Source organism: Eleginops maclovinus, chromosome 15, assembly GCF_036324505.1.
Source record: "Eleginops maclovinus isolate JMC-PN-2008 ecotype Puerto Natales chromosome 15, JC_Emac_rtc_rv5, whole genome shotgun sequence".
Classification (NCBI taxonomy): Eukaryota; Metazoa; Chordata; class Actinopteri; order Perciformes; family Eleginopidae; genus Eleginops; species Eleginops maclovinus.
Window position 1 is genome coordinate 3,464,411 of NC_086363.1, and position 27,290 is coordinate 3,491,700.

Below are 27,290 nucleotides of genomic sequence, written 5' to 3' on the forward strand. Positions count from 1 at the left end.
AGAAAAATCTAAGGAGGAACATCATCAGAAACTGACAGGTGATTGCTGGCAAGAGCAGAGGAGGAACACTGCCGTTTTTCAAATTTGGTTTTGGCTGAGGCAGAGGTTTTCAAAGTCTCGCACTGTGCAGACAGTCTTAAAAGTACATAGAACGTTTCCAAAAGTTCAGTGAGTTGAACCCCGTTCTTCCTTTCTGCCAATTTGTGATTAGTTTGGAAAATGGGCATCAATAAAGTATGCTAAATGAGCCGCTAGCCTTTCTGTTTGCAATGTACAAAACACAGTCATCATTGCATTTCTTTTATATAATAGAGGAAACCTGTAAGGATTCACAGGCACATGGGATGATTATACATCTTTTTTTAAATATTTTTCAACCAGATTTAGGCTTTTTCTTTTAAGGACGGCATCAAAAACAATCTGGAAAACATTGACATACGTGGTCAATGTCTCTGTGTTAAGGTTTGATTGAGTTGTGACCAAGAGGAGTACAGATGCAAATTGAGACAATCAGGGGTTTGAAAGTACCCTAATAAAGTGGTGCAGTGATGACGTCTTTTTATAGGCTGACCCCAAAGTTAGCTTTGCAAGGGTCCGTCGACAAAAAGCCCCCATTGGATTTTGGAACATTGCATAAAAAAGTCTTTGATACTCAACTTCTTCCCCACACATGAACACCACTTTTGGATTTTTGAAGCTAAAGCAAAGCTAACGTTAAGCTATAAGCAATCTCTCACGGTCACATGACTTCATGTAGCCATCGCTAAGCTAAAGGCGGCTAATGTTCTGCTTGAAAGAGATTTTACATGAAAATCTCATAAACTTGTTTTAACCACAGAGCTTTCTATCAGGCATCGAAGCACAAAACACTCAAAACGGTTGACTGCAACATGAGGGAGTGGTACAATGCTAACTCATTTCTGGGTGTAAAGGACTCAATCCTGCACCACTCTATCAGGGTTCACAGAGGTTATGTTTGAAACTACCAAAGACAAATTAGGCGCACGCTTACCCAGTATGGCATAGTAAAAAGGGAACTGGGCAGGGTCGGATGAGTACTGGGGGAGCGCATGGAGACCACCAGGAAGGGAATTCCACAGCAACCTGTTCCTGGACACATGGGAGTTCACGCGGTCCTGGATGATCTGGACAGGAGAAACAGAGAAAGTACAGCAACAAGAGGAAGAGGAGAAGGAAGGAGGCATGTGAGAAAAAGGAAGAAGATTTGATATTGAAATCAAACCGATTAGGAAAATCATAAAGGTGGGAAAAGGAGACAGCACAAAGTGAAAGTGAGAAAAACACGAGGAGCGAAGAGAGGTGAAGATACGAAGTGTGAAGAGGACAAAAAAAGACTGAGATGTGATTAGTTCATTTATTTAATTCACATAGAAAGGGCTTGACAAAGTGTGCAAGAAAAGCATGTCTCAAAGGAGCATTTCAATTATTAGACAAAGTAAAGGGTTTTCTTTTATGGTTTTGGACAATTCTGCTGCCTTTAAGCTAAATGAAATGGTTGTAAAGCGAAAGAATTACAGGTTTTTGTTACTAGAGGAGAAATTAATGTGAAACCGAACAGCAAATTTAATTTTAAATTGAGTTTATGGATAAAAAATGCTGGATAATAAAAAAAATCCTCATAAATTGTAATTTTCCACTGTGTTGTTTGATCCAGGAAGAAGAAAGTGTCCATATGAGCCGGAGGAAACATCATATGGCTCATTAAAGCTACATATAACACACACCTCCTCAGTGTGGCCTCTTTACACTTTCCCCACTCTGACTCCAGACATGTGATAACATTTGGAAGTAAAAGCAGTTTAGCCCCGACCGCTCGGGGAACAGCCCTGAGACACTTGCTTCACTTGGGGTAACAACTTGCTCCCAACACGAGGAGTCCATTAGCTATTTAGCTAATATCATCCATCTAACGTGTTACCAAAGGTCAGGGTTGTCAGGAGGAGTGTTTTAAATCTGCAGGGGGCTTTGAGGAAGACCACTAGTCTCTAAACACAATACAACGTCTGGTTTCAGTCCAGTTCAGATACAAAAATGTCATTTGTTTAAGCTAATAATACAGTTGTTCTGTTATTAATTGATACCTTTAAGTTATGCAAGCTTTGAAATGTATATTATGATAGCATTGAAGTATTCTGTCTCTTAGGGGGCGGTCTATCAAAGTATTAAAAGTATCATTTGAGTCCTTTTACCCGCTTCCATATACTCAAAGGAGATATGATGATATATGGGACCTTAGGAAGTTAATAACCTTGTGACCTTTTAAAAGAATTACCTGCCAACTCCTGTTTACAAAAGACTTCTTTATATTTAACGCTCTTATAAAAACCAACAGGCACAAAAATTAGCCCGTGAACCATGCATGTTCAATCATGTATTTAGGTATTAAATGAACCAATTTGTGAATGTGTAAAGCCTTTAGAGGTAACATAATGCTCATCTATGTTTAGATTTGAATGGTTATTGAATAGGTGATGTCCATTTCATCTACAAATACATCTTCAACTTGAAAAATATCAATAAATATGACAGTAAAAGTGACCCAAACAATAGAAAAACACATTTTTTTTGGGGCCATTCTGTTTTTTTCCACCAACCCCATAGATGTCAACAGATCTGTGGAAAATTGGCACACAAGCCAGCTTTTAACACACACTCACACACCCCTCATGACACCGACTGCCAGCCTCCCAGTATGTGGGCCACTAGAGCTATCAACAACGCCTCATTTCACCCATTTAGCCCGGAGGCGAGCTGGTTTGGAGTTCTTAGCACATCTGGCCAGCGGTGCACGGCTGTCAGTGCGCTTCTGTCTTATTTCATACCCTGCTACCTCTGGGCAGCCAGCAGTGTCAATGAGGTGTTGTTTGTGCAGTGATTGTAGGGGAATAATACGTTGCAATTGGCCTTAATTTGATTAGTGATTCAAGGTACATGATAACATCAAGCTTCTTTATAAGCCAAACGCTTCATGCAAACAAAAAAGATGGGAAAACAAATATTAAAAAACACGTTATGCTAAATGTGTACTTTACCGTACGCAAGAAATTCAGCATTTGTTCGGCAGTGTGATGAAAAATAAACTATGGATATGTTTTTTATTCTGTTATTTCGATGTACAGTATTTGCTTTATTTTTGGCATAACGGTTTTGTTTTTCCAGTCTCTTTTTGTCATAAAAACTAACACGGCCCCGACCTTGGCGCACCTGGCTGGGGCACCTGCACCGTACGCCCGCGACCCGGGTTCGATTCCCGACCCGTGGTCCTTTCCGGATCCCACCCCGACTCTTTCTCCCACTTTCCTGTCCCTCTCCACTGTCCTATCCGATTAAAGGCATAAAGCCCCCAAAAATTAAATACATTTAAAAAAAAAAACTAACACATTTATTGTATTTCATTTGAAGCAGGCTCTGACTGAGTGACAGATTGAGCATGGGTGTCTTTTACTGCTTCAAATGTTTACTGTACTAAAATAATAAAATGGTCTTGAGCCTGAAGACCAGTACGTTAGAAAACTTTACTGTAGTTCAGTTTTATGACTTGTGCTACTGTATTTGAGCGTTCAACACTATCCCGTTTTTAGCAAAAGTAACATGGACTCGCTTTGAATTATGAAGATTAATTCAGACTTAGAGATAAAGTCACAATATGTACTCATTAAAAGTTGACGCACCGCCACAAAAATATTGTTATAATTTAATTGGAATTTCTTCTGATCAAGAAACTCAAGTGCATTTCTTACTGTATGATTAACCTCAAATTAATGTGGTGAAAAACAACCTGCAATCATGAACTCTCCCATTATTTTCACTATTTCGTGCAGAATATATTCATTTTAAACTAGAGAGTTTGCTAATGACTGACCTCCCATGTCGGTTATTATATTCCAGATCATGTCTAGGACTCTAATCCCATCTGACTGAGCCTGAAGTTGAGTAGCGATGTGACTAGGTGATGCAAAGGATGATGACAAGTGAGCATGATTGCAAAAATAATATGTGCTGCAAGAGGGATCATAGCGGTGATGCTTATGTGATGATGATGATGGTGGTGTGATGAAGAGGGTCTTAATGCTGTGTGTCTGTATTCAGAGAACAAACAGCCCCTGAGGACGTGAACTAACAGAAAATAAAATGAGAGCAGGGAGATTTTTTATAATCCAATGAGACAAGTTCATGTTCTACCCTTGAGCTTGCGGGGGCACACACAACCCCCTCCTTTAACGATTGATCAATTAACTTTGTTTGCAGAAGCTTTAAGCTCTTAGAAACCCACTTTGTGATACCTGTTGAGAACCAAACGGCAGAAAGTAATATAGGGGGCTATTGGTGGAGACCAACACATAGGAAAAATGGAAGCGAAAATCGGACTACAAGCTTCATAATGTTCTTCTTTGTCATAATATTTAGCATTTAGCATCTTATGGAAGATGGTGGAGACCAAAACTGAGGAAAAATTGCATTACAATTGGACTACAAGTGCTATTATGTTGCTCTTTGTCATAATGTTTAGCATTTAGCATCTGATGGGAGATGGTGGAGACAAAAACTGAAGAAAAACGGGAGTGAAATCAGACTGAAAATGAATAATTATGTTGGTCTTTGTCGGCTGAAAATACAACTTTGTCCATTTTTGTGTCAAAAAACGTTGTTGAAAACAGGTGGTGACAAAAAAATCACCATAGAGGTTTAGTAAGTGTGTGTGTGTGTGTGTGTGTGTGTGTGTGTGTCTAAAGATTCATATTAAAGTTGATCTCCTCAGAATTTATGCACTCTTCCTTATCAAAGTTAGAAATTGATCACCAAGATGTCCGAGGTTATAGGTCTGGACTCTGAGTGGAACATTTCCGTTTGTAAGTGTAAAAAGCCTCAAAATAACACCGAAGCTGCTTTCCAGGTGCCCTTCAGCTAAGTGTTCTGAGCTACTTCTAGGTTAAAACATATGAATATGAAGCAGAACATTGCTGAAAAAGAGGGGGCACATTCAGTTAACCTTTTTTTTTTTGGTAAAGTATAACTGACAGCTGTAGAAAGAGTTCATCTCTAGGAGGTGAGGAATAGCCAGCGGCGATGTACGGTACAGAAAAAGATGTAGCAGTTTAATCCAAAACTCCCATTAAGAGCATTTTTCCCCCAGGCTTACCTCCAGAGTAGTTAAGATGATTTTGGTTACAGAGGAAAAGTAGGCGTCCCACAGGAACTGAGTCTGCTGGCGGAGAGCCAAGATCCTGTCACGGCCCACGGACCGGGTAATGGAGGGAACCTGCAGGAAGAGGGAACGTGAGGAAAAGCCAGAGGACAGAGAAGACAGTGAGATGGATTGAGTTAGATTTTAAACAATGTTGAGGATGAGGAAAAAATAAAGGCGTAAAGCCAGCAGACCGGTGGAGGAAGCATACGTAATTTTGTGGACGTGGAAGAAATTATTTTCCCTCTTAAGACTCTTTCAGCACACATCTTACTCTGCCTGTCAACAAGCTTATCCCCAGGACAGATTGAATACCAACCACCTGCTGTCCATCTCTAAACTCTGTTCACACCTTATGTTAGGAAGCATGACTAGAAAGAGCCATTTCAAACAGGATCAAAGTGCTCGGAGCAGGACGACATCTGTGTGACATACACCGCCCTCTTAGAGAGACCCCACCGTGTTCCAAATGGGTTCTTTAAAACCTTAATGGAAGGTATCGCCCATCCTTAATTGTATAAAAGTGTCTATTTGTGTAATATGCGATCCAGGATTTGTTGACAATATTTTCTTGCAACTTGCCGTACATCATATATTGCTCCAAAGAGGTATTAATGATTGTGCATTTTCTTTGGATACATTTCTAATAATAAAATAACTGATCCAGATGTGTTTTTGTGCCTCAAACAGCTTCGAAGGGAGATCTGCTAACAACTCTGCAGGCCTGCTAGGAGCCCTAACAACCTGTTCCTGGTGACAACTGCAGGTCCCAGCTCGCATTGTCATGGAGGACATGAGCAGCTGTTGTGCCTCGCAGCAGAAACCCCCTCATGGAGAAGCAGTGAAGGGAGGAAATCAAGAGAGGAGAGGGAGAGAGAGGAGCCTGCCCACCTGAGCAGGGAGCTAAACATCCTGACGTGCAGGAAGACGGCGCTCTCTTAATGCTCCGTTGGGAGAAAAACAAAGTAGCTGCTTGATGAGGTCAGACACGACCTGAGCTGAGGAGGGAGTGAGCAGCGATGCAGCCCACGTTCCTGAAGAGCCTGATCAGCTCTCAGGAGGAGGAGGAGCTGGATTTGGAGCTCAGGACCCTTCTGGTGATCTGGCCACGATCCTAGAAGCTCTTCACTCAAAGTTTTATTGGCAACACGGTCAGTGGAACAGCACGGACACCCTGAGAGGGTTGTGAGAGTTACGATATGTGGTTATCTATTTTCTAAATCAGATTTAAATTGTTTCCTCTTCTGTCTTCATGAATTAGGAACAGGGGAAACCATACATTTGGCAGGGATATACTTTTTCGGTGTCTTAAAGCAGCCCTATGATGCAAATGGTTCTCTCTCCGTCTGAAACGAGAACGTAGTCTGCTCTTATTGGATAGCTGGCTGGCTCTGTTGTGATTGGTTAACTTAACAGTAGTGATGTCACTATGTTACGGCAGTAAAAAAGGAGTCAAATGGAGGAAAAACTGGGATTTTAGACTTCATTTTTTCATGGGTTTTCTATCTCAAAGGTCACAGAATGAGGTCTGAATCACTTTTGGACAAACAAAGAGGGAAAATGACCTAAATAAACACCAAAACAATACAGAAGAGCTATGTTGCATATGCTACTAAAGCAGATATTAGTATTATTTCTGAGTGTTAGATTGTTCACTAACTTGATGGTAAAATATTTACGTTTACTCAGAGATCTTTTGACTTCAGGGGAAGTAAGATTAAATCATTTTTGAGACTTAAAAAATATATTATATGCAACTTGTAAGCTAACCAGATCTGTTTGATGGTAGTGTGAAAAGCATTTACTAAAATAAACACTAGAAAGAAAATCATAGACTAATCCCATGTCACAGCGTTGTAAAGCAATTAAAAGATTTCTTAATTTAAAAGACATTTGAAATCAAAGGTTTAGATGAATGAACGAAGTGCGTCTTTTAAGGATAAGCGGGACCCCTGTCTTTTCCCGGTTAAGCTTGTAAAATCAGATATCATAAAATCAGAGGTAGAATAAAGCGTCCCGCTCGGTACGGGAGGAGGCTCTTCTGTTGACGTGGGATCCGACGACAGCAGAGCGAGCTTTAATTGTTCCGCTCTCTGAGGTGGAATATAAACAACAGCAATCAAATCAGCTCAATTCTCTCCCCTCCATTGACTCTAATAGTGTTTATGTTTCTCAGCAGGGGCATTGTGTGTGTCTGTGTGTGTCTGTGTGTGTCCGTGTGTGTCTGTGCATGATGTCTCCTCTCCACAGGGGGATTAGAAACTCTACATATTAAACAGCCAAGTATTGCACTTCTCCGTGATGTAATTGAAAGTAATGAGATTCAACTCTCTCAGCAGGTGTTGTGTTGCACAGTGTGTCTCCATGTGTGTGTGTGTGTGTGTGTTTGTAATTCAAAAAATGAGTAAGCACAAAGAGGGCATGCATCCAGGATCCCTTTACCAACAGGAATCCTTTTTAAAAGTGTTAAACTGTATAAATGCTGTCGTTACACAAAATAATAAAATGGTTTCTGGGTATTTTAACGCTTTTAATTGCTTTTAGGTAATTGACTGTGCAATAAAGCCGAAGCTGAGCTTGAAGGACTCTATTCTGACACTTCATTTCATAGCTGATTGAACTCCTATCCCGCTGTTTCATCCAGGAGTTGCTTAAAGGTGTCCACGAAGTTCGTAATTTTTCGGTCTCTATCAAAGCTTAGAAATTAGCACAAGCGTTTTACTGTTTCCCCATTTTCATGTCAAATAAATTCACACAAAGGCAAATGACTTCATGTGTCAGATACAAGACATCACATGTATACTTAAACAATGATTTGTAAAAATGTACATCTTTTTAATTGGTCCCCACAACTAGATTTTAAAATCATGTAAGTATTTTATTACTGACTCTATATCTTTATTAATTGCTCAAATGTCTAAAACATAAAGCCACTTAAAGGGAAACTGCTTGTTTTGTTCAAACTCTGTAAAAGTGAACTGCATTTTCAAGATGCTTTTATTTGTCTCAAAGCCACGTTTGAAATAATTCAATGAAAGCCAGTCTGTTAGTGTGATTCACAGAGACAGTAAATCATGGTGCTGAAGGAGCGCTGAAAGCGGACATATATCAATTACAGCAAAACACTCACACACACAGTCTCGAACACACACACACACACACACGTTCACACCTCGGGGCTGTGCAGGTGGCTGCATAGGTTACACAGGTGGCATGTGGAAATATAGAGAGTAATTACAGAATGTTAATATCACAAGAGCTGCACAGCACCTTAATTAAAGGGAACAGAAGGAGATCACATTGTGGAATAATCCGTCTTCGATAAAAATAGTCCCTGGCGGAGGTGTGAGTGACTGAATATCACAGCTGTCATGTCAGAATCAAATCAAATCCACCAAAAAGGGACATGACTGCAATTACATTTCCATCCCTTCGTGAAATACACGCCAGATATCGGCTGCTAGATGCTACGAGTTAATTATACACTCCTCAGTTATTCTTGGACAAAAACATCGACCTTTTTAATAAATGAGTACCGCTTCCTTAAAATATTTGCAACACACGCCTGTGCTTATAGGTTTTGAGAGTGATTTCAGATCTATGTGCCTCTGTGTTTGAATCACAGCTGGATGCTTGAGACCCCCTGGGGAAAGGGTCTGGGCAGATGATGTTATATTAGGGGGGAGATGTTGACATTTCGACACCCAGACACTGGATTAGCCTCTCCAGAAAGGCCACATTTTATCTTCACGTGTCAACATGCATTTGGATTTGTGCATAAGTAATTACGATAACTCAAGCCAATTAAACACCACGACGCCTTTTCAATGCATCCTCATTTTCTATCTCACAAGAAGTGATTCTGTTATCTTACATTCGTTCTCCTATCAATGTCATACATAAATCAGTGTGCATGTGCAAGCTCATGCACTTCAGTAACTTTTCATGCAAGTAAGTAAAGTTTTCTTATGGTTTCAAACAGGACACTTAGTCACGGTGCCCTTGGTCTTTTGGACCAACCCATCCACCAAAACCTTCTCCTGACACGGCCTTGGTCCCTCTTCATACTACATCAAGTATCCTGGGTCACAATAATGTGGACAACTGACACAGTTATTATGTTGGTAATATACTAATCTGCATTAGTTTCCTGAGTCAAAGTACGTAAAGTCTTTGCGAAATGCACACTTAATGCCGTTGTTTCACCGTATGTTGACTATCAAGAAAAAGTCTTCTTCATTTGAGGCAGAATGGGATGAAAACTCAGTCTGATCTGTTTCTTAAAATAATCAAAAAACGTTTTCGGTCCGCTGTGTTTATTGTTTGGTGTTGGAAGAGTTCTAACCACTTTTAAAATATCTCTATATTTTTGTATTTGGCCTACAGGCGAGGCCCTTATAGAAATATAGTATACTAACCTTCTTTGGAAGCCACATGTAATTCCAACACTTCATTTATTCCTCTTGTTTGTCTCTTCTTTGTATATTCTCTCCTATTTTCTTGCTGTAAAACCATCCTTTCTTCCACCCCTGTGTTATTTTTACCTGTAACAGAAGCCTCTCATCTCCAATGATGGCGGCTTTCCTCCAGTCGATGACTTCAGAGAAGGGAAGCTCCCAGCCGTTACTCAGGATAACCGGGATACACGCCGCCTGTTAGAGAGACGTTAGAGAGAAATATAAACCCTCTCAAATGTTGGGGAATGGAATAGAACATAGTGGTGTAAATATCTGTCCGCACTTTCACTTTAATAAAAGCTAATACGAATGATTTGATGAACTTTCTGTGCCCTTGTTTTAGGATTTTGTTTGTCTACTTTAGCCTTGGATGTGATTGTAAGTTGGCAATGAATCATGTCTCAAGTTTTCCCCGTCAGAGGACTGTTTTTGCATCAAAGAGAAAAATAATATATTCACTGTTGAAGTTTTCACAGCTTGAAAGAGAAGGAGAAAAATCCCAGTGACACATGAAGCCTGAGTCTGCAGCCGAGCACTGGGAGGAAATATTCCTGATCCTCTTAGGTAGCTCCTCTCTGATGAGGCTCTTTCAACGCCTTCCAATTGAGTTTTGCAGAAGCAAACGGAGTTGCCAAAAAGATTAAGGACAAAATAAAGTGTATTTTATTTATTTTCACTGCGTGTATCAGCATGAGGAGGATTCATTAGTGTGCATGAACTCATCAGGGGCTCTTTGAGTTTCCCCACAGGAGCTCTCTGTGTTTCTGTAAAGTGATTTAATGATGAGGCTTTGTAAAGAGTCCGTCATTTGTGGCTTTTATTTGACTGTGTATGTGTTATTAATACATTGAAACATAGCCGTTTACTGGATTCAACTTAAACCTCTGGTGTACTTTTGATATAATGTCATTTTGAATTAAAGGGAATCAATGTTAATTAGAATTAACCAAATCTGCTAAAGTTACCAATGCATTTATCCAAAATTATAAGTCATAACTGGATGTGGTGACTAATCATATATAATTACTGCTAGTTTTTTGTGTTCATGTCTCCAAGCATGATTAGAGAGGACGTAATTTGTTCGTTTTCAGGTTCACATTTCTACTTAGTGTCTCTCCTGGGACATGTCTCCATGCTTTAATGTTCAAAAAGCTCTTTATTTTTCTCATCCTGCCTGTGCTGCAGCACCTCTTTACACCCTCTGTCTGAAACCAGAGCCCAGTCTGCTCTGATTGTTTCACTGGCCGGCTCTGTTGTGATTGGTCAACCACTTAGAGATGTCCCGCCCCTTTAGCCCATCACGTACAATGTGTTGGAGCGCTAGCCAATAGAAGTGTTATAAAGTGGTGTCACTACGTCCGGGAGTTATCAAGAAACTCCATTTGGAGGGAACTCTTAGGATTGTAGCCTTTGCAGACCATTGACATGCACTTAAACCTGTATAAGACACTACAGGAAAGGGAGAACTCGTAAAAGCATAATAGGGCCTCTTTACTACTAAATGCTGAGTGCATTTTTTATAAAAGAGAACTGATGGAGTGGTTATAATCACATGTCATTGATGATTTTCTCAAGTAGCAGAGCAGTGTCAGAAGAGTAGGGGGAGGGGTGTTAAAAATTCAATAAGTCTGGTATTTTCATTTAAAGTTCAAGTTGGGCTGCTTCTCAATCAAGTGAAGCTGAGAGATTAAAGGACATTCACAAAATGCCTCGTGCATGATCAGTGACCTGTCGCTGCACACTCTCCCGGCTTTGATTAGTCTGGCTTTGTGAGGTGACGTTTTTCTTGTCTTGTCTTTTAACCACCACCCCCGTCCTCCTGCATGTCTCTTTGTTTTTCTGTCCTCTGAATGTGGATGATTAGTTTTACCTTCGCACAGAAGACCCTCCTTTGGATTTCCACCTCTCGTCAGATTTGAGTGAAAGAGCCCTTTAGAATAATCAGCATGACTATGCAACAAATTAAAAGTAATTCACTTATTCCAATCACTCTTCCTATTGTTTTTTAACGTCACAACAGAAAGCATTCTCCACTTGCTCATTTCTTTAACTTAAAACAGGCAACTACAGACTTTAAAGGGGTTGAGGGTTTCATTATTTTACTGTTAGGTGATCAGTTAGGTGACAAGACATTTTCCCAGGCATCAGAACAAATGAAGGTCACAAGAGGAGCATTGCAACACAGATTTTTTGTAGACTAACTGTTTGTTTGTGTTGCCCACAGACTTCAGGTGGAAGTTAGTCTTTGGATGTTTATTAAAGCAGAAAGCATAAATGGGCCTCTTACTCCAGGAGAAAGGCATACATGCACACATAAAATACAAATATCAAGATTGTATTTTGCCAATTGGACTTTGGATTTTGTGACGACAGAGGGTGCACGCATGCATGCAACGTGAGGAACAACAAAAATAATTTCAACAATACAAGACACTCGGCAGAGTCAGCAGATGGAAACAAGTTGCGGTCTGAGGACGCTTCTGTTCTTGCCGGGGTATCCACAGAAAACAAGGTTTTTTCTGTGGCAGGGAAATGACAGATTGTCAATAGTAATAAGATCAGCTGTTGCTACGAGGAACACGAGGGACTTGACTTGTTGAAGTGCTCAGCTGGATCTCCACAGGCTGTTAGCCCAGAAATCATGAGACCCAGATACCATCAGGGCAATATGTGTTTAACTTCTGTAAAGCACCATGCCATGATCCCAGCAATGTCGAAGAAGAATGTTTGAATTGTTAAACTACACACACATTCCACCTTTTTTTCCAACTTAAATTCGATGGTTTTTAGACCTGAAATAGAAAAACTAGGTTGGGTTTTAAATCATTTCTCCAACAGAATTAAATGCTGACAGTGTGAAGAAACGTTGCGATGAAGCACCTTTAAGAGTTGTACTGCAGGAGGTAAGTAATTAAATAAACTAAAATGTATAAACTGATAATCATATTTGGTGGGTATTGAAACATGTTGAAGACTGTTGTTATAATTATGCAATCGAAATCAAACCATATTTGACAGCGTAAACAATGTCCTCTAACTCAAATTGAATCTCTGAAAGGAAAGGTAGTAAATGTCTTTTATGTACTTTGTATGAATTGCTCAATGGAAAACCTTCCTGGATCTTGCATTACTTCATCAATATATATCCTAAAGATGAAGTGCCTAATTATCTTAAGCGTTTTGAACATCCTTAAACAGCCCTGAGTTGTCGTATAGGGTAAATACTTTGGTCTTTTGACCTGTTCCTACAACCCATCAAAGAACATAGTTGATTTAAAATATACAGAGCCTTCCACTATCTCTTATAGGACTGTAGTATCCTTACACCAGTATGTAATCACAGCAGAACATACACACACAAACCTGCAGAGCCTCCAGAAAGCGGAAGGATCCGAGCCGTCGGCCCCGGGGCACCAGGCAGAAGCTGGAGTTGTGGAGCAGCTCCTGGTAGTCGAACCTGCACCAAAACACAAAGAGAAAACCAGTTAGGTGTGACGACATTTTCTCAGGCATTGCTTAAAATCAAGGTCACAGGATTTTGACATTAAAGCATTAAAACAGAGGAGCGCTGCAGCCAAGATGTAATTGTAGACCGACTGTTTGTTTGTGACAGGCTGTTTCCGTCAGCAGCGGTTAGACTGACCTTGTCTTTGGGTGACAAACTGGACACCTGACATTTCATTTAGCTCTCCTCCTCTTTCACTCACACACACACAGACACAGACACAGACACACACACACACACACACACACACACACACACACACAACAGTGCAGTGACAGTAAGTGATATGACAGACGTCACATCAAAAAGACTTATCATATATACACACACACACACACACACACACACACACACACACACACACACACACACACACACACGATAGAGCGAGGCCTTCCAGGCAGGAAACACACACACCCACACCCACACACACACACACACCCCTACACACACACAGGTGTCTGACAGTGAGGTTGTGGGGACAGTTGATCCCCAGACAGATTAGCCTCCAATCTGAAATATCCTCAGGCCAGCCGTGTGACCACACACTCCTACACACACACCTTTTCTTCATAGGCTTTGGACAAACAGCAGTGACTTGCAAGTTGAAAAACTTGACCCCAAGTTTTAGAGGAACATGGAACAACTTAGAGAGTTTTCATAAGTCTTCTATCAGGAGGGTGTGAATGCTTTTATTTGAATAATTGTTGTAGAGAAATATGTTGTTTACTAGAAGTTTGAATAAAATAAACACCTTTCTGTATCGAGTTTTTTTAAACTAGCTCTTAAGATGACCCAGCAGCCTATAAAGGAAGCTTGTTTTGCTTGCAATTTTGCATTGAGTATGTTGCAGTCTTTTATAATAACAGTTGTTTTCAGTTTCTAACCCTCAACTGTTTGGCTCTGACAGTGCCTTTGTAAAGTTTGATCTTTGTTCTGATAACAGCAGCTGCTCTTAGCTCCATTTCACAGCCGGATTATAATGACACAAAGAAATTAAACAAATGAAAACGTTCCTCTGCTGTGTCGTGAAGACTCTTGGTGTCAGAAACTCTATCTGAACTATCGGCGGCAGAAGTTATTTAAAGGACCTACTAATTGAAAGGGCATCTCTCTCTCTCTCTCTCTCTCGCTCTCTCTCTCTCTCTCTCCTGTGCAGTAAGGATGGCAGGTTTTGCAGATAAAGATTAACTGAGATGTGAGAGGTGTCCTTGAATATTGTGTGTTAAGTAATTTTCTATTCTTTACCCTTAACATTTTCTTTCTGCATTGTAGAAAACGTTATGAAAGACAAGGATTCAAAAAAATAATTCCCATTTGTGTGCATGTAAATGGTCTGTAAAAGCTAGAATCCAAAGTTCCCTCCATAGGGAGGTTACTTCCGGTCGTAGTGACATCACTATGTAACAGTCACACTTCTATTGGCTAGCGCTCCAACACTTTGTACGTGATAGGTTAAGGGGCGGGTCATCTCTAAGCAGTTGACTACTCACAACAGAGCCGGCCAGCTAACCAATCAGAGCAGACTGGGCTCTGGTTTCAGACAGAGGGTGAAAAGAGGTGCTGCAGCACAGGCAGTATGAGAAAAATAAAGAGCTTTTTGAACACTAAAGCATGGAGTAGGTTTTGAACGATTTGGGAAAATAATCTAATTGCGATTTTTTTCCTCAAAATTGCGATTTAATATGCGATTATTTTTTCAAGGTCCTCTTCCCATGTATTTTTCAACAAACACAAGCAATAAATCAATCGTGATTACAATCGTGAACCTCGTGAGGTAGCAACAGTAGCAAGGCACGTTCTGCACAATACCTGACGTTGCAGCATCTTCCTTTTTAAAGCCAAAATAATTCCACACAACTCACGTGCCGCCCCTCTGTGGTACCAAACTTCCAGCCGTGCACTCTTCTGACGAGCCTGAGGCCATTGTACAACAGGTTCAAGCGCAGCGTTGACTTCTTTCCCTGCCTGCTCGGCTTCGCTCGGCTCCGCTCGGCTCGCTCGCAAGTCACGTGACCAGATCACGTGCCCAATCAAATCGCAGCCTTTGCGGTTGGAAAATCTCGTTTTGTCATATCGCGATATTATCGCAAATGCAATTAATCGTTCAGCCCTGGCATGGAGACATGTCCCAGTGGAGGAACAAAATACTGAAATACTGCAAACTACAGGGAATTATGTTTGATACGTACACAGATTTGGGATGGATTCTTGGAAAGCTCTACAGTCGTGCTTACATCCGTTTAAGTCTACACTAACCTCTCAGTGAAACCCTGCTGTGAGGGGCAGCTTATACTCTCACTAAGATAAATCTAGCTGTAAAATATAAGTATCTGCCTTCAGACACTCGCATTGATCGAGCTTGACAGACAAAATGCACCATGCTGTCAGATCAATAGTTAATAAACCTGAATTTAAGGTAACACTGGGGGAGAAATTCTCTCTTCACATAGCTTGATAAGATGAAATGATTACATAACAGCTGTGGAGGGTTTTTTTTCTTCTATTTGCACGTTTCATTATGTATCCGCTGTGTGTCTTTGGTTGTGCGGGAGCTTCTATTCTCTACAAGCAAGCCTTTGATGAAAAAGATAACGCCCTTGAAAAAGTCTTAGCTTGCTTGTGTCCTTTAGATTCATCCTTTAAATGGTCCTGTGTGGGTGCTGATGAAAGGAAAACGTAGAAACAAAGATTCAAGGTTGGATAATCTGACTTCCTTTGTTTCTCTTAACTCTCTACTTCAATACGTTTATAGGTGTAACGGTTTCATTTTATTTTATTAACACAGACTAACCTCTTTTATCTGCACTGTACCTTTGATCTTACAAAGTACACTTCCTCAAAAGAAGAACCTGATCCTGAGATTTTAGCCTTTGCAGACCATTTACATGCGCACAAACCTATATAACACACTACAGCAAAGGAAAACCCCATTAAAACATAGGGTTTCTGTAACACTTATCTAGATTAACCTTCAATATGCATCCGTCTCTTGAGATAGAGGTAAGGCATTGACCTCTGATTGTCATAGGTCATCGGGCATTGAGTCTGGGAGAGGTTTCAATGCAAATCTAGGGTCACCATTTGCACCTAAATTCCATAACCGCTTGCTTATTTTGAACTGGTGTGACTGGCTCCTTGCTACTGGTTTTTGCTGTTTGCAGAGGCTTGCATCAGCCTCATCCCGCAGCCAGATTTAGGGATAGTGTTTCAGAGGCTTTGAATAAAAGTCCTCTAGATAAGACCCTGACTGCTTCTAGTATACACCAACTGGCTCTCTAGTCGGGGGGTTTCTGAATTGGTTTTGTGCGTTGATGGATTCTACATCTTCCTCTGTCTCTGCAGCCTCCTCATGGCTCTGTGTTTCCCGGTAGGCTGGCACCATGAAGCTTTTCCATCTGTGAGTAGGTGTATCCTCTCAGGGATTCTTTCAGGGAATGCAGGCCTCTACATCTCCGGGGAAAACATGCCTTCCTCCCAATTGTGGTCAAGACGTGACATGGCAACAAATGCTTTACACACCATTGCTTATTGTGCAGGGAGCAGGATATTGTTATTTTATAATTACTATTTCTTTCTTCTCTTTCATTTCAAGGTATTTTAGCAACAGTAAACATAAATTAATCAAACTAAAGAGATGTTCTTCGCAGTATTTGAATAACACGGTTAAGAAGTCCAGCGAGATCCAATTAAAAACAACATGGGTCGCACTAAGAACTGCATTTAAATCCTCCTAATTTTGGTCCTAAAAGCCACTTGATCAAACTGCATTTTCCCTGCAGAGATATCTGAGAGCAGTAGGGCTCAGTGCAATTTCCACCCTGTCAGTATAGAGTTTACTGTGTGCTCTTCCCTATATTGCTCTCCACCCACTCTCCACATACTGTGTTGACAATCGAAAAGGTCAGTGATCAAGGACAAGGACGACTGGCTGCTCCTCCTCTGTCCACCTTGCCTCCTCTTGATTCACTGGGAGTGAATCCCCTGGAGAAACTGGGACACACCAGCTGCTCTGAGAAGGAATCCCAGGATATCCCAAGAGGAGCTGGAGGAATGAATAAAAAAGGACATGCAGTATGGGCTGCTCTGCATGGTGTGGTGCCACCGACACCCTGATCCAGATAATGGTGTCAAAATAGTCCCTCAAAAATGTTTTCAGTAACATAGTGACATCACTTTGTAACACTTCTTCTATTGGCTAGCTCTCCAACATATTGTACATGATGATCCAAAAAGTTCCCTCCAAATGGAATTTCTTGATTACTCCTGGACGTAGTGACACCACTTAGTCACACTTCTATTGTCTAGCGCTCCAACACATTGTACGTGGTAGGCTAAGGGGCGGGACATCTCTAAAGCGCTTGGCCAATCACAACAGAGCCGGCCAGCTAACCAATCAGAGCAGACTGGGCTCTGGTTTCAGACAGCGGGTCTGCAGCACAGGCAGTATGAGAATAATAAAGAGCTTTTTGAACATTAAAGCATGGAGACATGTCCCAGTGGAGGCAGAGAATACAAATATGAACCTGGAAATTAGCATAAGAGGTGCCCTTTAAACCCAGTCTGTCTCATATAGACAGTAAATGTGCCTCAGTGTGTCGAAGCTGGCACTGAGGTGCACTGATGCAGCATCTGTATATTACGCGTTTGGAAGAAAAAGTTATTTGTAAGCACCCAAGCTTCATTCAACTTCTGTGTTGTCCACCTCTTTTACCTACATAAGTTATTGTGCATAATCCACCTTGCATCGGCACTTTTTCTCGTTCAATTACCTGAGCTGAGTTGGTAGCGGCAGGACCTCGATTACTTCTAACTGTTCTGATCGGTATCTGATTGCAGCAGAAAACAAAACTACATTTGTATGCATGAGGACTACGAATCTGTAGGAACAATTATCTAACAATCTGGTAACATCTGGGGAAAAATCCATTACAAAGGAGCAATGTGTAGATGCGTTATGGATGTGGAATTTTGTTTCTGTGTTTGTGTCCATGTCCGACACAATGAGACGGACTGACAGGAGAAAGACAGAGTTGGATGATACCTAGTAAAGGAAGAATTAAAAATCAATATGTGTCACAGAGAATCACTCAGAATGGTTTAGCTGCAAAACAAAACAAACAGTGTTGCTGACTTTAAAGTAAAAGGGTTCTCTCAGCAGAAGACCGTAAATAGTTTCAGGAGGGAGGGATCGATATGAGAGTAGACCCCAAGATGTGGTTTACAATGGTGAGGAATATGTTTTCAAATCGGAGGAGAAAAGCCAAAAAGCATGTGAGAAATGATGAGGAAAGACATTAATTTAACACACTGTTTGTTAGTCAGGCCTCAAAGGATACCTGAGAGAAAATTCCTCTAGATGCCAATCAAAACTGTGGAGAAATAACTCAAATGTGTTATTGCATCATCAACGAAATCTCTCTCTCTCATTTTTTGGGATAAATAACAACAAGTTGGCATTAAAGAGGTCATATTATCCGAGTTTACAGGGTTTATTTGTATGTTGTGCCTCTGCAGTGAGATGTTTACATCCTTTAAATGATCAAAAAGGTCGTTATTTGTCTCACAAATGTACATTTTTCGTCCAGATTTAGCAGAAAAAAAGTTATTGAAAGAAAAAAGTTTTTTTGCTTTAAATACAAACATATTCAGCCTTTAACTGAGTCTAAGCAGTAACTTCTCTAACTTCAATAAAGTCTGGGGATTCCAGCCTCCAAACATTTATCATTATAAATGCAGTGTACTGTTTAAACTAAAAAATGGCATCAGCAGTAATTACTACAAACAGGCACACACACACACACACACACACACACACACACACACGAAGATGAAGTGAAGGCTTTGTCTCAGACGGAGACTAGTAGTCCCTCCTGGTGTAATTGTTCAGTGTGTGAAGCCTCAAAAGCATTGTGTGGATCCATTAATTATAAAGGAGAAACACACACACACACACACACACACACACACACACACACACACACACACACACACACACACACACACACACACACACACACACACACACACACACACACACACACACACACACACACACACACACACACACACACACACACACACACACACACACACACACACACACACACACACACACACACACACACACACACACACACACGAAGTAAAGGCTTTGTCTCAGACGGAGACTAGTAGTCCCTCCTGGTGTAATTGTTCAGTGTGTGAAGCCTCAAAAGCATTGTGTGGATCCATTAATTATAAAGGAGAAACACACACACACACACACACACACACACACACACACACACACACACACACACACACACACACACACACACACACACACACACACCTAGTCCTTGAAGCGAAAAATAACGTTTGTTTACAAAAGAGCTAACGGGGCTAAAATCTTGCTCAGTTGTGCAATTTACAAGACAATGGAAATAAATTGAACACCTTGAACTCCTTGTAACAGCTGGGGAAAAAAGAGAAACAAAGGAGCAGGGGGGGTTAAGAGAGCTGTCAAACTCATTCTTCTCAATGTACAGCCAGACGAGAGGAAACAGGATTTTTAGAGAGAGAAGACAATCAGGCCTATGCCGAGGTCTTTGAATGCACCATAGAATTGAGGACATCTGGTCTAATAGACTTATGGAATTCCAAAGAAGAACAAACACAAACGGAAAGGGATGAATTAAGGAAATATTTAATATTTAATAGGCAAACTAAACTGAAGTTTTGGGCATAAGAAGTAAAAAAGCAAAAGAGAAAAGTCTTAACCAATTTTAGCCACCGGTAAAGAACAGAACTGATTTTAAAATACTTCTTTTAACTCACAAGGCGCTACATGGTCAGGCACCTTCGTACCTAAAAGATCTTTTAATCGGCTGTTGCCCCGCGCGAACATCACGCTCCCAGGGTACAGGTCTGTTAGTGGAGCCCAGAGTCTGCTAAACAAGATCAGGAGTCAGAGCGTTCAGCTACCAAGCCGCCTTGCTCTGGAACCAACTCCCCCCTTAAATCAGAGAGGCCACAATTTGAAAAGTGCGTTGAAGACCTACATTTCAACAAAGCCTTCGGTTAGAGCTGGCATCCCACGGTATTCATTTTATTTTACTTTGATGGTACTTCATTTGGATAGTTTGAATGTTTTATGTATTTTTATTCTCTTTTCTTATTGAATTTTTTTAATTTGTATTTGTATTACAAACACTTTCTTGTACTCTCATCTCCATCATTTACAATGTTTGTTTTTAATCTGTAAAGCCCACGGAGACAAACGTGTTTTGTGATATGGGGCTATACCAATAAAGTTTGATTTGATTTGATTTAAAATCTTAAATACTATACTTGATCAGAAGTAAATGCCATTTGTTTGGAACATTCTGTACGTTGTTGGCAAAAGAATCAACAATTAATATGTTCAAAATCAATCAAAATGGATTACTTCAGGATCTGTAGTCCATCGGATTGCAGGCAAATACCGAAAATGATTTGGGATACCGCATTGGTGTAATGTTAGGGACAACCAGCCAGAATGTTAATTCATACAGTAGAAGTTAAACAGTTCAGCTAATAAAGACATGCTAATGCCACGCCCCAACACTCAATTATAGGACTTTATTACTTCCATCACATTGCTTGAACATTAGTCCACCCATAAGATCCACTAATCATGTTGTGTGATAAATACTGATAGAGGGAAGCTGCTTGCGTCGATTAAAATACAAAGCACAGTGAAGAATCTCAGCTGTTCCTTTGTGAGACTTTAAATAAACATGGACATCAAACATACTAAATGAATAACACAATTACAAGAACTGGGCGTCAAAGGTTAGGGTTCATCCTCCGAAACATCCCAGCCACGCATATCAACACCTGGCTTTTAAAAGTCTGCCAGACGCTTTTGAAAAACGATGTCAAAGCATCAACAAACTATTTATCCCGCCATCTAAAAGCGCTGCATGGATTGTGTGTGTGTGTGTGTTTGTGTGTGTGTGTGTGTGTGTGTGTGTGTGTGTGTGTGTGTGTGTGTGTGTGTGTGTGTGTGTGTGTGAAAGGATGAGCGGCTGCTTTCTCTACGGTGAATGTATTTAGTGCAGAGCCGTGCTCGTGCATTTCAAAGCGCTCCAATCTGTTGTCAACAAATCACATTACTCAGACTCCATATGGAAAATGTTTGATGGATTAATGGATGCTGCAAACAATGGGAAGTAACGGGGGTCCGGTTGAGTGGAGAGAGCATTAGTGAGTTGAAGCTTTCTGGTGTGCATGTGTGTGTGTGTGTGTGTGTGTGTTTCCTTTAGCCTCTTAACAGGAAGTTTAAGCATTAAATTCAAACGCGAAGTGTTTTTTCAATCAGTGTTTTATTAGGTTTTAATGGAATACAACGGGATGTTCCTGATAGTTTGGAAGGTAACTGTTTTAATAGAGGTCTCCCCTTCGTCAAATATCATCAAAATACCCAAAGACCATGGCACGACATCAGAGCAACACCCCAGCTTCAACTGTGTGTGTGTGTGGGTGTGTGTGTGTTTCAGAGAGAATCATTTGCATGTTCATTGCTGTGTCAGTGTGTCTTCCAGAAAGAGAGAAATCTCCATATTTATCACTGTGTGTGTGTGTGTGTGTGTGTGTGTGTGTGTGTGTGTGTGTGTGTGTGTGTGTGTGTGTGTGTGTGTTCCTTCTCTGGCTGAGTTGAAACACAGGTCTCTGGGCTGTATTAGAGCTTAATGCTGAAGACCGTTCAGGCTCAGAATACTAATGCACACTCACTTTTTCATATAGACACACACATACCCCCCCCACACACCCCCCCCCCCCACACCCCCACACACACACACACCCCCCCCACACACACACACCCACACACACGTTTGTTTTTACACCAGCCTCGTTTAGAAGCTGAAACGTTCAGTACACATTAATTGTTGGACGTAAAACACGTCGTTATTTAGTTATAAAGTAAAAATACAAAAGTAATAATAAAAAGGAATTAATCCATAAAAAATAATAACACCATGAACACATTTTTCATGCAACCGTTTAAAACTTTAAAGAAATGAATTCACACAATGGAAATGGTTTAGTAAATAGAACCTGAATTCTAAGTGAATTATTCCATTTCTGGTTTTCTATTAAAAGTTGAATGAAATTGTCTTTTCCGCTTTTATGATTAACTTTTTGACTCTCATTTTCTTTTCCCTCCCGCTATTTGAAGTTGAATAATCCCCAAGCAGCACAGATCCAAGCTCCATTCATTTCTTTTTGTCATGTTCAAGGACTATAATCTGACTTTTTATAATTTACCAGAGCTGCAGACAGTGTGGGACAATAACAAGACACTGTTTGGCCTTGGGGTTTTACCTGGAAATTATTTAGTGGCATTCAATATTTCAAGTGCGCTGAACAAGAGATGTTGTCGCTGGAAAATCATTCTCGCACAAAACAGATAAAAACTTTCTGTGACCTTTCAGGACTGACATCCCCTTTCTCCCACAGCAAACACATCCCTTCAAAGTGGAGGAATAAAAAAAGCTGCACGGAGCATCTGCAGTTATTTATTTTATATTTCCCACAGATCAGCAGATGACAGGTTGGCATTACCAAATCAGAACCGTGCGTTGTTATCGTGTGAGTTATCAGCAGAATGTCAGTGTGTGTGTGTGTGTGTGTGTGTGTGTGTGTGTGTGTAACATTAAAGTCAATGTAAAAGTGTGTTGAGATTAGATGCTAGAGCAGTTTTGTGTAAACTGATTTATGTTGTAAGCTGTTTTTTTGGTGCAATTTGTATAGAAAGGTTAAAGAAATATTAAAAAGTAGGACGATAAAATATTTGTTTCTCCTCAATAGCTTTTAAAGTGCAACACTAAATAATATGCTGAATAAAACCCACCTCAACTCCCTTTTGAATCCCAAGTTTGAGATCAAATCACTAATTAGAATCCAATTATTTGAAATTTAAGGTACAAAGGTTATGTTTTGTGTTGTTGAACAATGTCTTAAATTAAAGCAGCCATGAGGAAACTGTCTCAGGCAAAGCACATCTTCCTTTAACATTGGGATTAATGCTTGTTTTATTTTTTATAAAATGGCATTGTATATATTTACTGATTTACAGTCTATAAAATGTACCTCCATATTTAAATAAAAATGCAATGAATGAAAATTAAACGCTTTTCGATGTTTGTTACTTTCATCTTTTTCATTTTTATTTCTAAGAGCCAGTATCAAACAGAAATACTTGACCTTTACAGAGAAAGAAATATTGAAATACAAATAAATAAATAACTGCAAACAACAGCCGGAGAATGAGAAGTATTTTTATACATTTGTAGATTTCTGAATTGCAATAAGACTTTCCGTCAGATGAGTTGTTTCTATGAACGGGGAACATTGAGCCGAGCTGTGAAATATTTTTAATTAACAGCAGAAGAATTTCAAATGACCTACAATTCCTTCTTCAAGAGCCATGTTTCTGTTATTTACAAGGAAAACATGTCAAGAAATGTCAAGAATTCACATTTAATTTGAATCTATATGTAATAGAAAGCATAGAGAAGATGAAGAATATCAGCACCAAGGAACGGGCATCAGACATCAGCAGTGAAAGAGTCACAAACACCTTCTTCTTCTTTCTGCAGTTTATCATGTGAAGTGTGTCATATGGATAAACCGCAACACTTCAGTTTTTATTCAGCCTGGCAGTTTCCAATCTATTCCTGGAGATCCACTGATGACCGCAGACTATTCACACTCACACATGATGGAAAAATGAACTTGTGAGGTTAGCCTCAGTGCAGGCAGCCAGGAATCAATAATTCTGAATACACGCCACTTAACTCCCCCCCCTGCTCGGCCTCTAACACACACTCTATATCTCTCCTTCCAGAAAAGACAAGCAAGTCAAAGTCACCCCCCTCTTCTTTACCCCCCACCATGCTTCCAAGTACTTCCTGTTTCCAGAGATAGCGACAGGCATTAAACAACATCGGGCAGGAAATCAGAGATGTAACAACGTCTTCTGCTGCTGAATAATTGAACACTACAAAGGTAGCTACACACTCCGATGCGCCTGCACACGCACGCACGCACGCACGCACGCACAGATATGAGATTTCATGCAGGGTTACTGATGAGGACTTTGATAAGAGACAGCCCAGACAACATGGTATATTAATCAAGTCTCAAACTGAGTCGTTGCCTTAATATCACAGCTGGTTCTCAAGCAAGTAGCATCAAAACACAAATAATTAAATGGATTGTAACGATACTTTTCACTAGACACACACTAAAAAGGGTTTGATAGCACTGTCCCCATTATCAAATCAGAATCTAATTCAGGTTTATTGCCAAACATGCAATGAAACTGCTTTGGTGTATAACAGTGCATACATAACATTTCATACGGATCCTGCACAACATGTGGCACATTTCTGCTTCATGCTACCTCTTTTTTAAACCCGCATAACTCTCCACTTTGAATACAGTATTGTCATATTATTATATTTGACTTCACTCAGTTTCCCACATAACTATATTTTCTGTGAACATTCTCTTTATTTTTCATTTGTTGCAAAAGTCTTGAAATATATATTTTTTGAAATAGCTTTTGTAGTTTATTTTTGTTAGGTATTCTTCTTTTTGTGTCTCTGTATGCAACACCTTTACCAAAGCAAATCCCTTGTATGTGTAAACCTAATTATAATAGTAATAAAACTTGTTCTGAATCTGAAACTATAATAACATTAACAAATATATAAATATGACTAAATATTCAGACAAAATAAATAAAATATGTGCAGCAATTAAATGTAAAGTTGAGACTGTGCAGATTTAAAAAGAGGTAGACCTGAACACAGCTGTGCAAAGTAAAGGGAAGTGCAGAGTCCCCAGTATTACAACGAACACCATGCATTAATGTAACGCATAGTGTCTATAAAGAGTCAGTCGAAGACACATAGCTAAATTGTAGTGTGTAATAATATCTCTGCAAATGATTTTAGGGAACCAAAGAGAACTCTCAATCAGTTTTCAATCTGTGAAATCCTCCACCACGCTCTGCTTCTCAATGCATCATCACACCTGTCTATAATTAACAGAATATGGATATTTGCCAAACAACAATATTCAATTTCCCCCGATTCCATCTTGATTTCTTTTGCCATCACATGATGATCATTACTCATTATCGGTGGAGGGGGGAACACAGATGGTGAAGCCCAAGGCGTGAGATCGAAGGCTGTGCTCTTGTTGGCGTTAGAGTGATTTATACCCAGTCTGTACTTATATACCGTGTGTGTGTGTTTCCTCTACACCTCGTTGAGGAATGAAAGGCTCCGGATGTCATCAGTTCCCATATTGATTTTCCTGCTCACATGCTTAATTGAAGTTGTTGGGCTATACATAATTGAAGTTGGTCTCTCCTCCTTCCTTTTTCTTCCTCAAACATTAGGAAGAGAGAAGTCATACCTCTTCCTGCTCTCCACTCCTTTCTCATTTCTTTTCAAGAGACAAGTGATAATAGGGAAGCCTGTGGATATGTACTTTTGATAGAGTGGTGGTAGGGTGCTTGTGTGTGTGTGTGTTTCCATTTGGTGTGAACATGTACGAGTGTGTGCAGCTTATAAGTGAAAGAGAAGCCTGTGGGAAGAGGAGGAGGTGGCGATGATGAAGGCTATGATTATGTATCAAAAAAATACATACTTTAAAGCATTATAAAATGTGCATTTTCCACCACTTAATGCTGCTACTTGAACTACATTTAAGCGGCAACGTTTTACTTCACTGCCTTTTTCACAGCTTTAGGTACTTGAGCTTCACGGAAAAAATTACACTTATTTCAAATCATTTCGCAATTGAGATGTCATTTGGGATTTTAACCTTGTCTTCCTGGACCTGTGCCACTTCCATGTTATAGTTAATATACATTTCTCACCAGAAGACTGCAGATGCTTTAAATTTGATTAAGACATCCTTAAATCAATGGAAGTACTGGTCAGCATCCATCGTATGGAAGCCATCCATGTTTGTGTTTTGTGGCAATGAGATGAAATAAAATGCATTTTAATATTTCATTCTTGGGCATGAAGAATCACAAGTGTTTGCTCAGTTCACAAAAAGCCAGCATTGTTAAATGAGCAGCCGCTTCTATAATTAAACCGAAGAAAGCGAGGAATGAATCTCTCAGGATCGAAGTGATGCCTTGTTTCATACAGATCATCAGTTAGAGGGAAGTCAGAGGCACGACTTCACTGTAACACAAGCTGAAATAGGATCTGTCCAAAGTGAAAAGACTTATGACGTTAGAGTTGTTTCTCCTCTTCCTCAGATCTTCATTCTTTGACATGATCTTCCTCCTCATCTTACTGATCTGTTCAACTTTGATCTGTTTCCACCTCTCCCCGTGAGTTGATGCCTCAAACGTCTCCCCGCTCATCTTCAACAAAGACTTCTTTCCTTCTATGAAGGTCGTCTTTCTCCTTTTAATATGCCTCCTTTTTTCCTCAAAGATCCTCCTCTCCATCTCCCTTCTTCAGTGTTGCACAGAACTTGTGAATGTCCTCTCAGTCCAGATGATAGAATGTTCATTTCCTGAGGAAAAAGACGCCTAACAAACAAACTCATGAAACTGTGTTCAAGAAACAAATATGGCTTTCTCCAGAAGTTAGGAGAGGGAAGAAGGTTAGAATTAAGTTACAACTTTCAGTGTAAATCAGACGAGTTGAGCACGCATATGGAAAGAGCCGGCCGGTTTGTGGATAAAAGAAAAACCGGTAGACTGAAGCATTTTACATTGCAGGCGTAATTATTCTTACCCTAACATCCTCTGCTTTTTTACACCTAACCAAGTAGTTTTGTTTACTTGTCAGGCAGAAGTGGAAAAAGTACTCAAACATTGGTATCAAAATGTACTTAAAGCAGCGACAGTAAAAGTAGTCATTGTCTGATTGGTCCATTTCAGAATAATATCTCTGATATGTTTTATAATGATTGATCATTAAAGTGTTCTCAGAGCTGGTAAAGGTGCAGCTAGTTTGAATGGCTTTGTATACTGCAGGGTAGCTGCTGGATTTACTGCAGGTGAACTACAGTCTGATTTAAGGGCTGATTATACTTACCATCATTAATTCTAATCTGC

General features: G+C 40.1%; 1 protein-coding gene across 1 annotated transcript in view; it reads right to left on the reverse strand.

Annotated features, from left to right (window-relative positions):
- LOC134876603 (exostosin-1) overlaps positions 1 to 27,290 on the reverse strand; it is a 170,692-nt gene that overhangs the window by 24,621 nt on the left and 118,781 nt on the right. The window contains exons 5-8 of the mRNA XM_063901620.1: positions 13,027 to 13,120; positions 9,751 to 9,858; positions 5,162 to 5,281; positions 1,013 to 1,145 (exon numbers count right to left, since the gene is read on the reverse strand). Coding sequence (XP_063757690.1) covers positions 1,013 to 1,145; positions 5,162 to 5,281; positions 9,751 to 9,858; positions 13,027 to 13,120 — 455 coding nt within the window. The remainder of the gene's footprint in view (positions 1 to 1,012; positions 1,146 to 5,161; positions 5,282 to 9,750; positions 9,859 to 13,026; positions 13,121 to 27,290) is intronic.